This window comes from Indicator indicator, chromosome 17, assembly GCF_027791375.1.
Source record: "Indicator indicator isolate 239-I01 chromosome 17, UM_Iind_1.1, whole genome shotgun sequence".
NCBI lineage: Eukaryota > Metazoa > Chordata > Aves > Piciformes > Indicatoridae > Indicator > Indicator indicator.
In genome coordinates, this window is record NC_072026.1 from 8,499,195 (window position 1) to 8,511,538 (window position 12,344).

The 12,344-nt window shown below is 39.7% G+C and overlaps 1 protein-coding gene across 1 annotated transcript in view; it reads left to right on the forward strand.

Annotated features, from left to right (window-relative positions):
• AFF2 (ALF transcription elongation factor 2) overlaps nt 1–12,344 on the forward strand; it is a 331,562-nt gene that overhangs the window by 172,727 nt on the left and 146,491 nt on the right. The window contains exon 6 of the mRNA XM_054388853.1: nt 10,643–10,687. Coding sequence (XP_054244828.1) covers nt 10,643–10,687 — 45 coding nt within the window. The remainder of the gene's footprint in view (nt 1–10,642; nt 10,688–12,344) is intronic.

A 12,344-nucleotide genomic window follows, 5' to 3' on the forward strand; every position in this document is an offset into this window, starting at 1 on the left:
GTGAAATAATGTCAGGTGGTCTTAGCCCAATTCAATGTCTCGATTAAGAAGTAGATGTAAAAGTTGTTGATGTGGGATATCATATCAGATCTTTTGCAAAAATATTTTTTCTTATTTAATTTTATCAGCAAAATTAGATGCAGATGACTACATTTTGGAGAGGGAGCTAAATTCAGGCTTCAGGAACACTGGATTGCAAGGCAAGCAAAATGCAGGTTACAATATGTGGTGTCTAAGCTCAAAAGGCAGTATCCGTCAGGAAAATTGATTCCTTGATATTTGACTGTGTCAAACGTAGTTCTCACTTAAATATTTTTTAAGTTTAATTTGGGAATTTTTATTAGCTGAGAGTGCATTTCAAGAACATGTTTTTCTCACTGTTCAGGCAAGATAAAGAGTCTCTTCAATTTACTTTGTGAAAATGCTGCAATTCAATTCCTAAGCTTATTAAATAGGATTGTAGTTAAGGAGCAGAATATGAATATTTGCATAATGCATTTTTCTCTTGTTTGGATACATACTTATATAATTTTAGAGGATAATAATATATAGACATATCTCTAAATTGCTTCTCCAGACATCCCTGTGGTAAGAGTCACTATGGCTAACATTTCTAGTAACAGTAAGAGGAATTTTTTTGGGGGAAAAAGGAACAACTAAGAGTTTGAGGGCATGTGTTACAGTGATGGGTACGGTGGCCAGCAGAGTTGCAGAACAGTTCTGCTGCCTTTGAATTGTTTCACTTCTCACTTGCCCTCCTCGTATTAGGCAATTTGAGCAAGGTTGTAGGTTTATTTTGTCTATTTCAATAAGAAATACAGGTACAAAGTAACGCAGATTAGAAGTCAGCTGTCTTGGTGTGCTACATAAATTATCCAGTTCTGGTTGGTAATCTCTTGCAGGCAATTAAATACGTTAGTTATGTCCTTCTCTGCACTGCTATGTGTCTGTTTTATTTAATTCCCTGTTCCTTCTGTGTATGTATGTGGTGTGTCATGAGGTTTTTTCCAGTTGTGTTTCTGTCTTAAGGCAAAGAAACCACAGTCTCCACGTGTGATCATGATGCAAGAGCTGATGGAACTGCACATATGTTGTAAAGATTAATTGGCATTCAGTTAAGCCCCATAAAGCATGACATGCCAGGCATTATCCTCTATTTTGCCTTCAATTTACAGTGCAGTTCAGTTCACATACTGGCCACAGACTGATTGTATTTCTGAAATATAAGATGTGTACTTTTTAGTAGTAGATCTGCCCATCGACAAAACCTTAGAAGAGCTTTGGAGATTCATGATTCTATGAGTCTAGATATGGTTTAATTGTGGGAGAGTGTAACATGGTCTTGCTTTCTCTGGTGAGATCTACCAAAGTGGGGTGCAGGAGACCACTGAAACCATGGCATCATCTCTTACCCTATAGATTTTTCTTACTAGGAACAAAGGTAATGCATTGCCATCTTCACACTTAAGATGTGGAGTTCAGCTGCAGTGGCGAGCCAGCAGATGGCCCATGCCGGGAGGACACTGGTGCGCAGTGGCAGTGGGTGGGTGCCACAGCTGGGTCCTGGCTGGGCTGCTGGGGAAGGCAGGGAGGCCAAGCTCCCTGATTGCCAACCCTTATTTATGACAGAGCAAAGTGGTAATTTCACAACTATCACGGCTCAAATACGGGACCATTTCCCTAGTAATAAAACCATTACTCTGTAACTGTTTACTTATCAGGAGACCATTATTTGATTGATGACCTGAAAACAGAGGTTATCTTTCAATTCATTTGAAATGCAAACTGACTAGAAAATCTATAGTTATTGCAGTGTATTTTTAAGCAAAATCAGGCACCTACATTGACCTCCTATTTACATTTCTTTGAGAAGAAAAATCACATAAAAGCTATCAAGAAACACATTTCACAGCAGGCAAATTAATTGGTTTTACTGTATTTGAATGGAGGGTTTGTCAAATAAAACATGCCATGACAGTTAATAGTGTCATTTAGAGGCAGAAAATTATTGGCTTATTTGTTATTGGATAAAAGGAAGGCAAACACTTTGTATTAGGAAGTTTTAATGTGTTTAAAATCCTCATTAGGGATTTATGGACATTCTTGCTTAGCATAGCGCCTCATTAATTTGAGGCTAAACAGTTACTTCTGTGTTTCAATTCCAATTTTTCCCCCCTTTTCTTTAATTAGATCTCACATTAGAGTTTGGTCTCTACACCACTGGAGATGTAGAATTAATTAATGTGATTTATAAATCTAATGGAAGTGAGTTATTCTTAGATATCTTTTCATTTTAGTGAGCGGTTTAACTGCACAAAGTTTAAGTGCACACAGATCTGAGAGATTTTGGGAGCTCAGGAAAAGTATGCAACTTCTGCATTGAATACATTTAGCAGCATCCCTTGGCATTAATAGATCAAAGCATTTTAATTAGAAATGTAACTAAAAGAAAGGCCATAAAGGTCCTATTCAAATCAGATTTTCTTTGTTCTAAGTTCCATGCTATCCAGAAAGTGTTATTTTAGTTCCTGTTTTGTATTATAACTGTGACATTAAGTGGCAGTTGGGATAATCATGTGTCCTACTATTTAATGAATATAGGATCTGGCTCTTAACATAGTCTGAATTTGGATCCAGTCCCAATAAGACCAGTCATTAATTGTGCTACTTTGTTGTTGTTAATGAAGGCAGATTCCTTTTATTTCCTATAGAAAATCAGTTTACTTGATTGAAATTCACATAGAAAATGAGTCTCTGTGGACTAGTTTTGCTAAGAGCCAGTGTTGGTATTTAAACCCTAAGATATTTTAAAATATGTTAGTTTTGTTTCCCCTGGGGCAAGACCACGTCCTTGCCCTTTGAATTCTGGCCCTCTGTTTCGAAGACAGTCTGAGGACATGATCTGCAAGTTGTGACTGTACTGGAGGGATGTATGAGAAAACTGATTTGCAAACAAACTCTGAGCAATTAATTTGGGTCTCAGCATTGGCCTTGCAGCTGTGCAAACTGCTGTACAAATTAAACCCAGAAGTACATTTTTCAGTGAGGACATTCATACCTACTTCAGAAAAAGAAGCGAAACAGAGAGCGTGCACAGTCACCCACCTTATTCTTGTACCTACAGTAAAGGTATGTAAATATATGCTTTAAAAGGTTCCTCTTTAAAACCTTATGCAAAATGGTACAGCCTGAATTGTTGAGGTCAGATAATGCTTGAGGTTACACTGATGCAACTTCCCTGACATGAGCAGAGTCAGGTCACCAAGGCCACAGTCTGACCCGGTGAATTTGCTACTATTTTAACATGAAGTTATACAACTCCTGCCTGATGCTGCTTGCTGTCCTGCTGGCATGTAGTGGGAATAGACACCAAATTCCACTAATGTGAAATGGATTTAAAGGAGAACAAATTCCAAGTTGTTTTAAATGTAGACAGCTGTAGCTGTATCATAAAGGGATTTTGAATGATTTTCAAGAGGTTCTACTCAAAGGGATACACTGACAATAAATATGGTGTCTAATTTACATCCCTCTAACTGAGGGCAAATAGACTTGGAAGCCAAAATCCCTTTACACTCCTCTTATACTGCTTCATTGTCTTCAGAGGAGTTAGATTTCATTCACACTGGTGAAAGTAAGACAAGAAACAGACACTTGATCTTTATTCCTGCCACACTGTATTTCTCACCACACCAGAGAGTGTTAGTCAGGCTTTGATGTTTCAAGTGGACAGGTGCATGGTGGAATTTTAGGTCAGGGTGTCCTTTATCATCAATTTGGTGGAAATGTACAAGGTAACCTCTTCCAGAATAAGGTGAAAATACCAAGGCACATATGAAAATGTACTTACTGTATGTAAGTACTTGCTGTCATTGGATGTGGAGAGATAGAGAGAGAGAAAAGAAAAGAATAAAAAAAGAAAAGAAAACAAGGAAATGGGAAGCTCCAAATTTCCTTGCTGTTCACCAGTATTAAATGGTTGTAATAGCCTTTATGCAAGACAAATTAAGTACTGCAGATGCTCCAGTTGTTGTGGCCTGGCTGAATACTGACATTACCAGTTACTCTGGTGTTATCATCATGGTGAGCTTCTAAATGCTACATTCAGAATATTCCATGAGTAAAATGTGCAGCCTTACCTACATTAAAACACTCCCAGGAGACCTTGAACTGAGCGATCACTTTATCAGACTTCTCTCTCTAATAGAGTTTGGCAATTTACTGCATGAAAATAATGGAGAACCATTGAGTTTAAATTGAACATCAGCATATTGTGCTTTCATGGAGACTATTTCATGTGATCAACATTGAAATGGTATTGTTAAAAGAAAACATCAAAGAAATGAAAAAGGAAAAAAAAAAGGGCTAAATGCAGCATGTACTGGGAAGAACAAGAAAAATAATTGTCACGTCCAGGTCAGTCTGGTTTAAAAGTTGCTGTACCAGAACTAAATGCCAATGGAAAACATTGTCCTTGCAGTTGGGGTTGCTCTGACTGGGAGGTCACTGTAATCTGAGTTCATTGTAGGGAAGTCAGACCATAATTCCTTCAGATTTGTGGATTTGCACCTAAGTGCCCCAGCCTGCTGTAGCTGCATGGTTTTGTCTAGCTCTTATGTGTCTGGAGAGAAGCATAGTAGAGTCATTGGCCTTTATATGAAACTAAAGGTACCTGTTGTGGGCAGTTTGGGCTTCTGAACCAGAGACCTTTTGAGAAGTTCAGTGAAGTCACCAGAAGCCTGATTCAGTCATGTTTTGGACCATAGTAGTAGTTTTTCCTGGCTGATGTGCTTTACTCAAGGAAAGAGACAAACTTCATCATCTCCCACTGTAAGAGCAGCTCTGACTACGGGCCAGACCGTCTGAGCTTAACAAATGAATTAACTTGGTCTGCTTCTTAAAACTTTTTCCCATTTTCAGGTTTGACAGAACTGTTTCAGCAGTGTTTGTATTAAAGGCAAACACAGGAACAGCTCTCTGTAGCTTGTTTTAGGAAATATTCACTCTTAATTTTTTTAGTTATATATATGAAGTATATATTTTCACAGACCTTTTAACAAGCCCCAGGAGATATTTTTGGGGTGGAAATAATGGGAAATGTAGTCTTCTCATGGAGTTTTGGTTCCAGGATGGCGGAGGTTCTAAAAGAAAACAGTGGATATACATTATTTGGGACCCACAAATGGCTCCCTTGAGAATTAAGAACCCTGTGAAAAATGTATATATTTGAATACCAAGGGAGCAATTTTATGTGTTGTGTGTTTTTTTAATACCACCATGTTTGACTTCATTCCATTTTCTCCAGACCTCAAACGTACAGTCCTAATATATGTTGGTGATAACCTTATATTGAATACACCAGAAAAAAATACCACCCGGTTCCCTTGTGCTTTTTGTGCTCCCATTCTTACCCTAAAGTTAATAAGAAAGAGCCAAGATCCTCCCAGCTAGTCAGATCAATATGACGTCTGTTTTAGGTGTCTTTAACATGAATGACCCTCTTGGAACAAAATATTAGCAAGATAGGAAACAGACAAAAGCATGAATTGCAAAACAACCCAAGGAGGTTTGAGAAGTGGGCTCTTAGCAGTGGTGTGAAGTTTACTTCAAGTAGATGTGAAACAGTCATCCTCCAGAAGAGAACTGTGTAGTCTGATGGCAGCTGAGGGACAGTTTGCCGTCTGAAAAGAGGCAAATCCAGAAGAGGTGTAGGCAACAACTGAAGAGGCAAAATGAAGCCTGAGCATGCAAGGAATCACTGATGGCAATCAAAGGAAAGCTGGGGTTGGAAAGGCATGGATGTGTAGTCCATTAAGTGCAGGTGAAGTATTGTATCTCCTTAGATTAGTAGTAAGCATACAGCAAAAATTGAATCATAGGTTTGTATAGGTTGGGAGGATGTTCAAAGGTCACCTAGTCCAATGTCTAGTATCTGGAAATCCTGCTATTCTTAGTACTGCCCAATCCATTTCCCACTTGTATTAATCAAAAAAAGAAACACCTTCTGTTATTAGCAAGCCTGGCAGGAGCTGAAGGCATTCATATTGTGAGGCTTCTGCTTTCCTCTATCACTGCATAGTGCACACTGGAAATGATCAATCAAGGTTCATGCACAGAATCTTTTCATGCTAGCAAGTGAAAAATCAATTTATGTTCGAAGAAGTAAACAGTAGTGTGAGCTTCATCTCTCCAGAGTCAAAATGTGTTCCTTGATTAAGGAGATGGCAATGAAAGCTGAGCTCTTGATGTGTAAGCACATAGGTGCTTATATGCAAGAAATGGGAGTGGGTTCCTACTTTTATTTAACATGCTACATTTACCTTACAAAAAAAAAAACAAAACCAAACCAAACAAACAAACCAAAAATGGGAAGAGATTACTTGTTGAATGCTAGTTGTGCATCAATAAAGCTAGAGGGGTTGTTCACAAACAGTTCATCCAGATGAAAATGTAGTTGGTCAGTTCTGACAAAGACATTATTCATTGTGTGTTTCTGCTTTCTGACACTACATTTGAATTTTCAAAACTATTCTGACAAGTCTGTTGGAAGATTTTGTTGCTAGCATTTCTGAGAAATGCCTGCTGTCAGATGTAAATTACAAGGAAAAGAGACTGCATAGGATTTTTCCGTGCCTCAAAAACAAAATCTGAGCTCACGCTGTTTATAAATTGTCCAGGAGATAAGAATGGTCAAGAAATTGTTGAATGAATAAACAGAAGGTTCTATCAACGTGACTCATCAGATATTGTAACCATTCTCCCAATGTCATTTGATCTGCATAACTCTTAGGTTTCTGCCCTCCTTCCCTCCCTTTAAAGTTTTGCACTGAGCCGCACGTTAAACCTTTGGTTCCACATCATTTAAGTTCTCTTCTCTCTCTTTCTTCTGAGACCAAAATGTGCAGAGAGACTTTACAATACTGGCTTGTATTAGGTGGAATATTTTGACCATCTGACCTTTACCTTTTTTTCTCCTTTTTTGCTTTTTGTTAGCAAGCAGTATTTCAAAGCAAACATGAAGCATTTTGATGCAAAAAAGTTTTGCCAAATTAAAATGAAATTGGAAGATAACTTCAGTGTACCATGTAGTGTTGTGAAATCTTTTTGGTTTGATTGAAGTTTTATTACCTCAGGACGTCTGTCTGCAGCTCATGTAATATTCACTATTCACTGTTCTGGGGTTCATGAATGCACTGCTAGCCAAGAGAAGAGCTCATGTTATGAGATGCAGCTACTCAGTCTTATGGAAGCCAGATTCCTGGAATCTGTCCTTTCAGCTAGACTGTGCTGCTCACAGAGGAAGAGAAGCACCAAAAGCATGCACAAATGCAAGCTCTGCCCTTTTTTTTAGAATCTGATTACTGATAGAAGCTGAAGAGGAGAGTGGATGGAGAATCTTTTAATAGGTCCTAAATGACTTGATTTTTATTAGATTAGGAAAACAGTAGTATGGGATGGATGTCCAATCCTGACTAAACTACAGGAGAAATGTGGCATTTTTATTAATGACAATTCTAGTAACAATTTGTTATAGCACTAGTACTCGAGGAGGTGATGAATATTGTATCTGCTCTGTTTCATTCTATCTTGATGAATCTGTGCTTGGATGCCATGGTGTGCCATGTGGGCCTGCTTGCACTTGTTAGCTGAATGCAAGCGTTCATGGACAATTAAACTTGCAATTTTTGATTCACACTTTGAAAGATGGAGAGGTTGTTTTTTCTTTTCTTTTTTCCAAGACAGACTACATTTCTAATAGATCTGTGCCTTTCAAGTCTCTTAGAATGTGCAACTCTAGCATGAATTTAGAAAAATGGTCTCATTTCTTTAGAAATCCATTAATAGTAAAGTACTGAAAGACTCTTACATTGATCTTCTCTCTGATAGCCATGTTGTAATAATTATTCCTTTAATGTTTGCATCAATCTAAATGTTTTCCTCTTTGTGCTAGCTCCTACTTGGATCTCCCTATATGACAATCACAGCACTTTGACATCTTGCATTACTTTAATACCAGTGATTCAAAACAAAGCAATGCCAAAGGGAACAAAAGTTCTGTCAAGCCGTTAAAATCTTCTTTGCCATTAACACAATTAAATTGATGCATGAACATTTAAAGTTATTAGCAAGAGCTGCCAGCAGAAGCTGGGTTTGATTGCATAATATATAGTGGGCTTTATTAAAGTAAAATGGTATGTTTATTGTTATTATCACCATTAGTTCTGAAATAACATAAACTTAAACAGGACTGTGAATGGGGAGAGGACTTTGAAGCAAGTCTCTGCCCCATGCTCTGCCCCATGTTAATAATCAGGGACACACTCACCACAAGACATTTCTAAACAAAGGAATACACATGGTATCCCAGCTAATCATTGAAAAAGGCCTGTGTAATGGTAGGGAGGAGTGTTAAAGAGAGGGCTTCTGTACCTCTGCTGCTCTCACTCTTCCCAGTCACACTCAACTAAATTTTGGGCTGCTTCTGTTACTGCTGTGAGAGATTTTGTGGTTGGTGTGTACACTGCAAGCTTATTGGGGGATATTTATTTTGTTTGCTCATATTCCAACACACTAATTTTTCACTGAAAAGAAGATCAAGAGTCTATTGAAGACATATGTACTCCCACTATGCCACTTCATGTTGCAGTAATACCCGTGCTTGCTAATCTTTTGGTTAAAGTTAACTATATTCCTTGCTGAATGGAGAGTTGGAATGAGATGTGGAAAACAGAGATTATCAAAGAATCTACAAATATTCAGAGGGGGGAAAAATGAGTTAAGTGAAAAATAGGGGAATGAAGGAAGGCCAATGAAGTGCTGGAATATCAAGTCATGTGGTGTGAGGATGGACTGCATGTCTATTGCACTTAATGCTGCCCATCCACTAGAAATTCCCAGCCTGTGCCTGTTAGGTAGAATTTGAGCTGAGTAGCAACCGGGTACAAAAGGTAAGGCTCTTCTCTTGATCAGTTGAATGTTTTTAAGATATATTAGGGAAAATTATAATCTGCAGTTGCTGAAGTAGATAAACATCACTGATATCCCTAAAGTGTACTCATATTTACTTGAGTACTTCTTTTCCAAGATATTGATGAATGGTTGGAAATTCAGAGAACGATGATGAAATAAGCCAAAGCAGTGGAAAATCTTGTTTAACAGGAAAGAAGGGAAAAGTTGAACATAGAGCATCTAAGAAAAATGGAGTATGACTCTGCATGTCTAGGCTTGGTGTAGATGTGAAAGGAAGTAATGAATTAGTGTAGTGGAAGGAGTGCTACAGAAAAACCAAGGTGACACTGAAATTTTAACAAAAAGAGCCAAATAGTTTACAACACCGCTCTATATTTTATTAATGGAGATGATGGGAGACCTATATCTCTACAGTTTTTGGTTCAGGCTAGCCAGAGTACTAGAAGATATGAGGAAATGTGCTACAGTAGCAGAGAGTGAATTTGGTGATCTAATAGGTCTTTCTGCTCTTTAACTTTTGTTATTTATTCTTGAAGCTTAGTGCTGGCTGAAGTAGTCGGAAAGCCATGGTTGGTGCTCTTGGTCAAGCTCTGCAGCAGATTAGGATGACAGGGATTAGATTTAGTCATGAGCATCTTTTACCAAACTGCTTATCAAGGGCAATAAGGTAGAAGTGTCAGGTAGAAAAGTCTCACTGAATATTTATGGCACAAAGCACCTGTTTTTTCAGTACCTTCCTGAACCTGATCTCTTCCTCTTCTGCTATATCCTAACGATAAGAATCCATCATAACTACCTGCAAGTGCTACAAAACGGTTGTACATACAGGTCATGTCTGCCTGTTATTTATGTAATTGTTCCCAGTATTTAGAAGGTTTGCTCTCTTTTCTTGTCCTTGGAATGAGGGATTGTGGCAAATGCTGTAATAACACCTTAAATGAATATTTTCAATTGGAAGATGTAAAGGCCACCACAGCGTGTGTGCATGGCTATGGTGTGTGCACAGATATATCACATCTTTCTAGGGGAAGAAGGAATATCTGTCAAGCCTCTCCAGGTGGATTCCCACACGCTGTTCAGTCTTCAGAGGATACTTAACCTGCAACAGGCTCATGAAGTGAGGGACAACAAAATCAGCAGCCACCCTTATAGTCCAACCAGTATTTTACTACAGTGTATGTTTAAATTTTAAGAGCTGCCTGGGCTGTTAGCCTATTAAGCTGTAGGATAAGATAGTTGATGATAACAGCTTTCTCCTAACTGCTATCACCTCTGTCCTTCACTGCAGTGTGCAGCAAGTTGAACCAAGCCTCGCCTTCTCTCTGAAGGCTGCTGATAGGAGTAACAGAGGGATCTTATTCAATTACAGAAGTTTCAAGCAATGCTAGTTCCAGTTCTCAACTGTGAGGAAATCAGAGTAGTTTGTTGCTTCAAAGTGTCATTAGTAGAACAAAGCAGTGCAGAAGAAAAAAAACTAACAACTTTTGAGAAAATGGGTCCTGATGATGATTTATGTTGATCTGTATTAGAGAATTTGGTAGGCAGCAAGTGTGGATCCAGCAGTCTTCAGAGAGAGATGGTTGCTTTTTAGCTGTTCACCTGTGTGGCTGTAGTCACTGACCTTTTTCATCCAGCACCTGACTAAACATTAATTTTTTTTCTTTAAAACTAGGTTACCCTTCCCAATGACTCCAGCTGTGTGGAAGAAATATTACGGGTGAGTAATACCCTTTGCTTTTATATCTTTTGTCCAACTGTAGTGCTGTTATTTCATCTTTCATAGAGTAGGGTTACTGGTTGTCTTTAATACTGTAGTTAAATAATAACATATTAGTGGGTCTGGATTAAAGAGACACAGCCAAGTGGTAGGCCCAGGGTGCTCCTTAGTGAGCAAGGTCGGATGACCTAGTACTCTGTATCTGCCAACTTGTCTCAGTGGGGATTTATAACACATCCCTGTGCTTTTTAAAACTCTTGGTCTCTGTGAGTCTCTCCAGGACATCCTCCTGATAGAATCCTCCTGGAGAAACTGGCTGCTTATGGCTTGGGTGGGTGGGCGGTTTGCTGGGTTAAGGACTGGCTGGATGGCTGGGCTCAAAGAGCGGTGGTGAATGGAGTTCAATCCAGCTGGCAGCCAGTCACTAGTGGTGTTTTCCAGGGCTAAGTGTTGGGGCCATTTCTCTTTCATATCTTTATTAATGATCTGGATGAGGGAACTGAGTGCACCCTCAATAATTTTGCAGATGAGGCTAAATGGGGTGGGAGTGTTGATCTGCTTGAGGGTAGGAAGGCTCTGTAAAGAGATCCTGACAGGCTCCAAGGTCCATGGACCCAAGGTCAGTTGTATGAGGTTTAACAGAGCCAAGTGCCAGGTCCTGCACTTGGGTCACACCAACCCCATGCAATACTACAGGCTTGGGGCAAAGTGGCTAGAAAGTTGCCTGCCAGAAAATGAACTGGGGGTGTTGGTTCATAGCCATCTGAACATCAACCAGCAATGTGCTCAGGAGGCTAAGAAGGCCAACAGCATCCTGGCCTGTATAAGGAATAGTGGGACCAGCAAGACCAGGAAATTGATCATGCCCCTGTGCTCAGCACTGGTGAGGCTGCACCTTGAATACTGTGTTCAGTTTTGGGCCTCTCACTACAAGAAAGACGTTGAGGTGCTAGAGAGTGTCCAGAGAATGGCAGTGAAGCAGCTGAGTGGTCTAGAGAACAAGTCATACAAGGAACTCAAGCTCATTTAGGGATTGTTTAGTCTGGAGAAGAGTAGACTGAGGGGAGACCTCATTGCTTTCTACAACTACTTGAAAGGAGGTTGTAGCTAGTCTCTTCTCTCTAGCATCAGGTGGCAGGACAAGAGTAAATGGCCTGAAATTGTGCCAGAGAAGGTTTAGGATGGATACTAGGAAAAATTTCTTTACAGACAGAGTGGTCAGGCATTGGAATAAGTTACCCAGGACAGTGGTGGAGTCAGCATCCCTGGAAGTGTTCAAGAAACATGAGACGTGGTCCATGAGGTGGTTTGAAAACTGGCTCAACAGCAGAGTTCAAAGGGATGTCATTAATGGCACAGAGTCAAGTTGGAGGCCTGTGGCCTCCAGGGATTGGTACTGGGTCCAGTTTTGTTCAGTATCTCTATCAACAACCTGTCTGAGGGGATTGAGTGTACCCTCAGCAAGTTCACTGATGATACAAAACTAGGGGGTAGGGGGGTGGTGGCTGACACCCCATCAGGCTGTGCAGCCATCCAATGAGATCTTGACAGGCTGAGAGCTGGCTGCAGGCAAACCTCATGAAGTTCAATAAGGACAAGTGCAGAGTCCTGCATCTGGGAAGAAATAACAGCAGGCACCAGTACAGGTTAGAGGCTG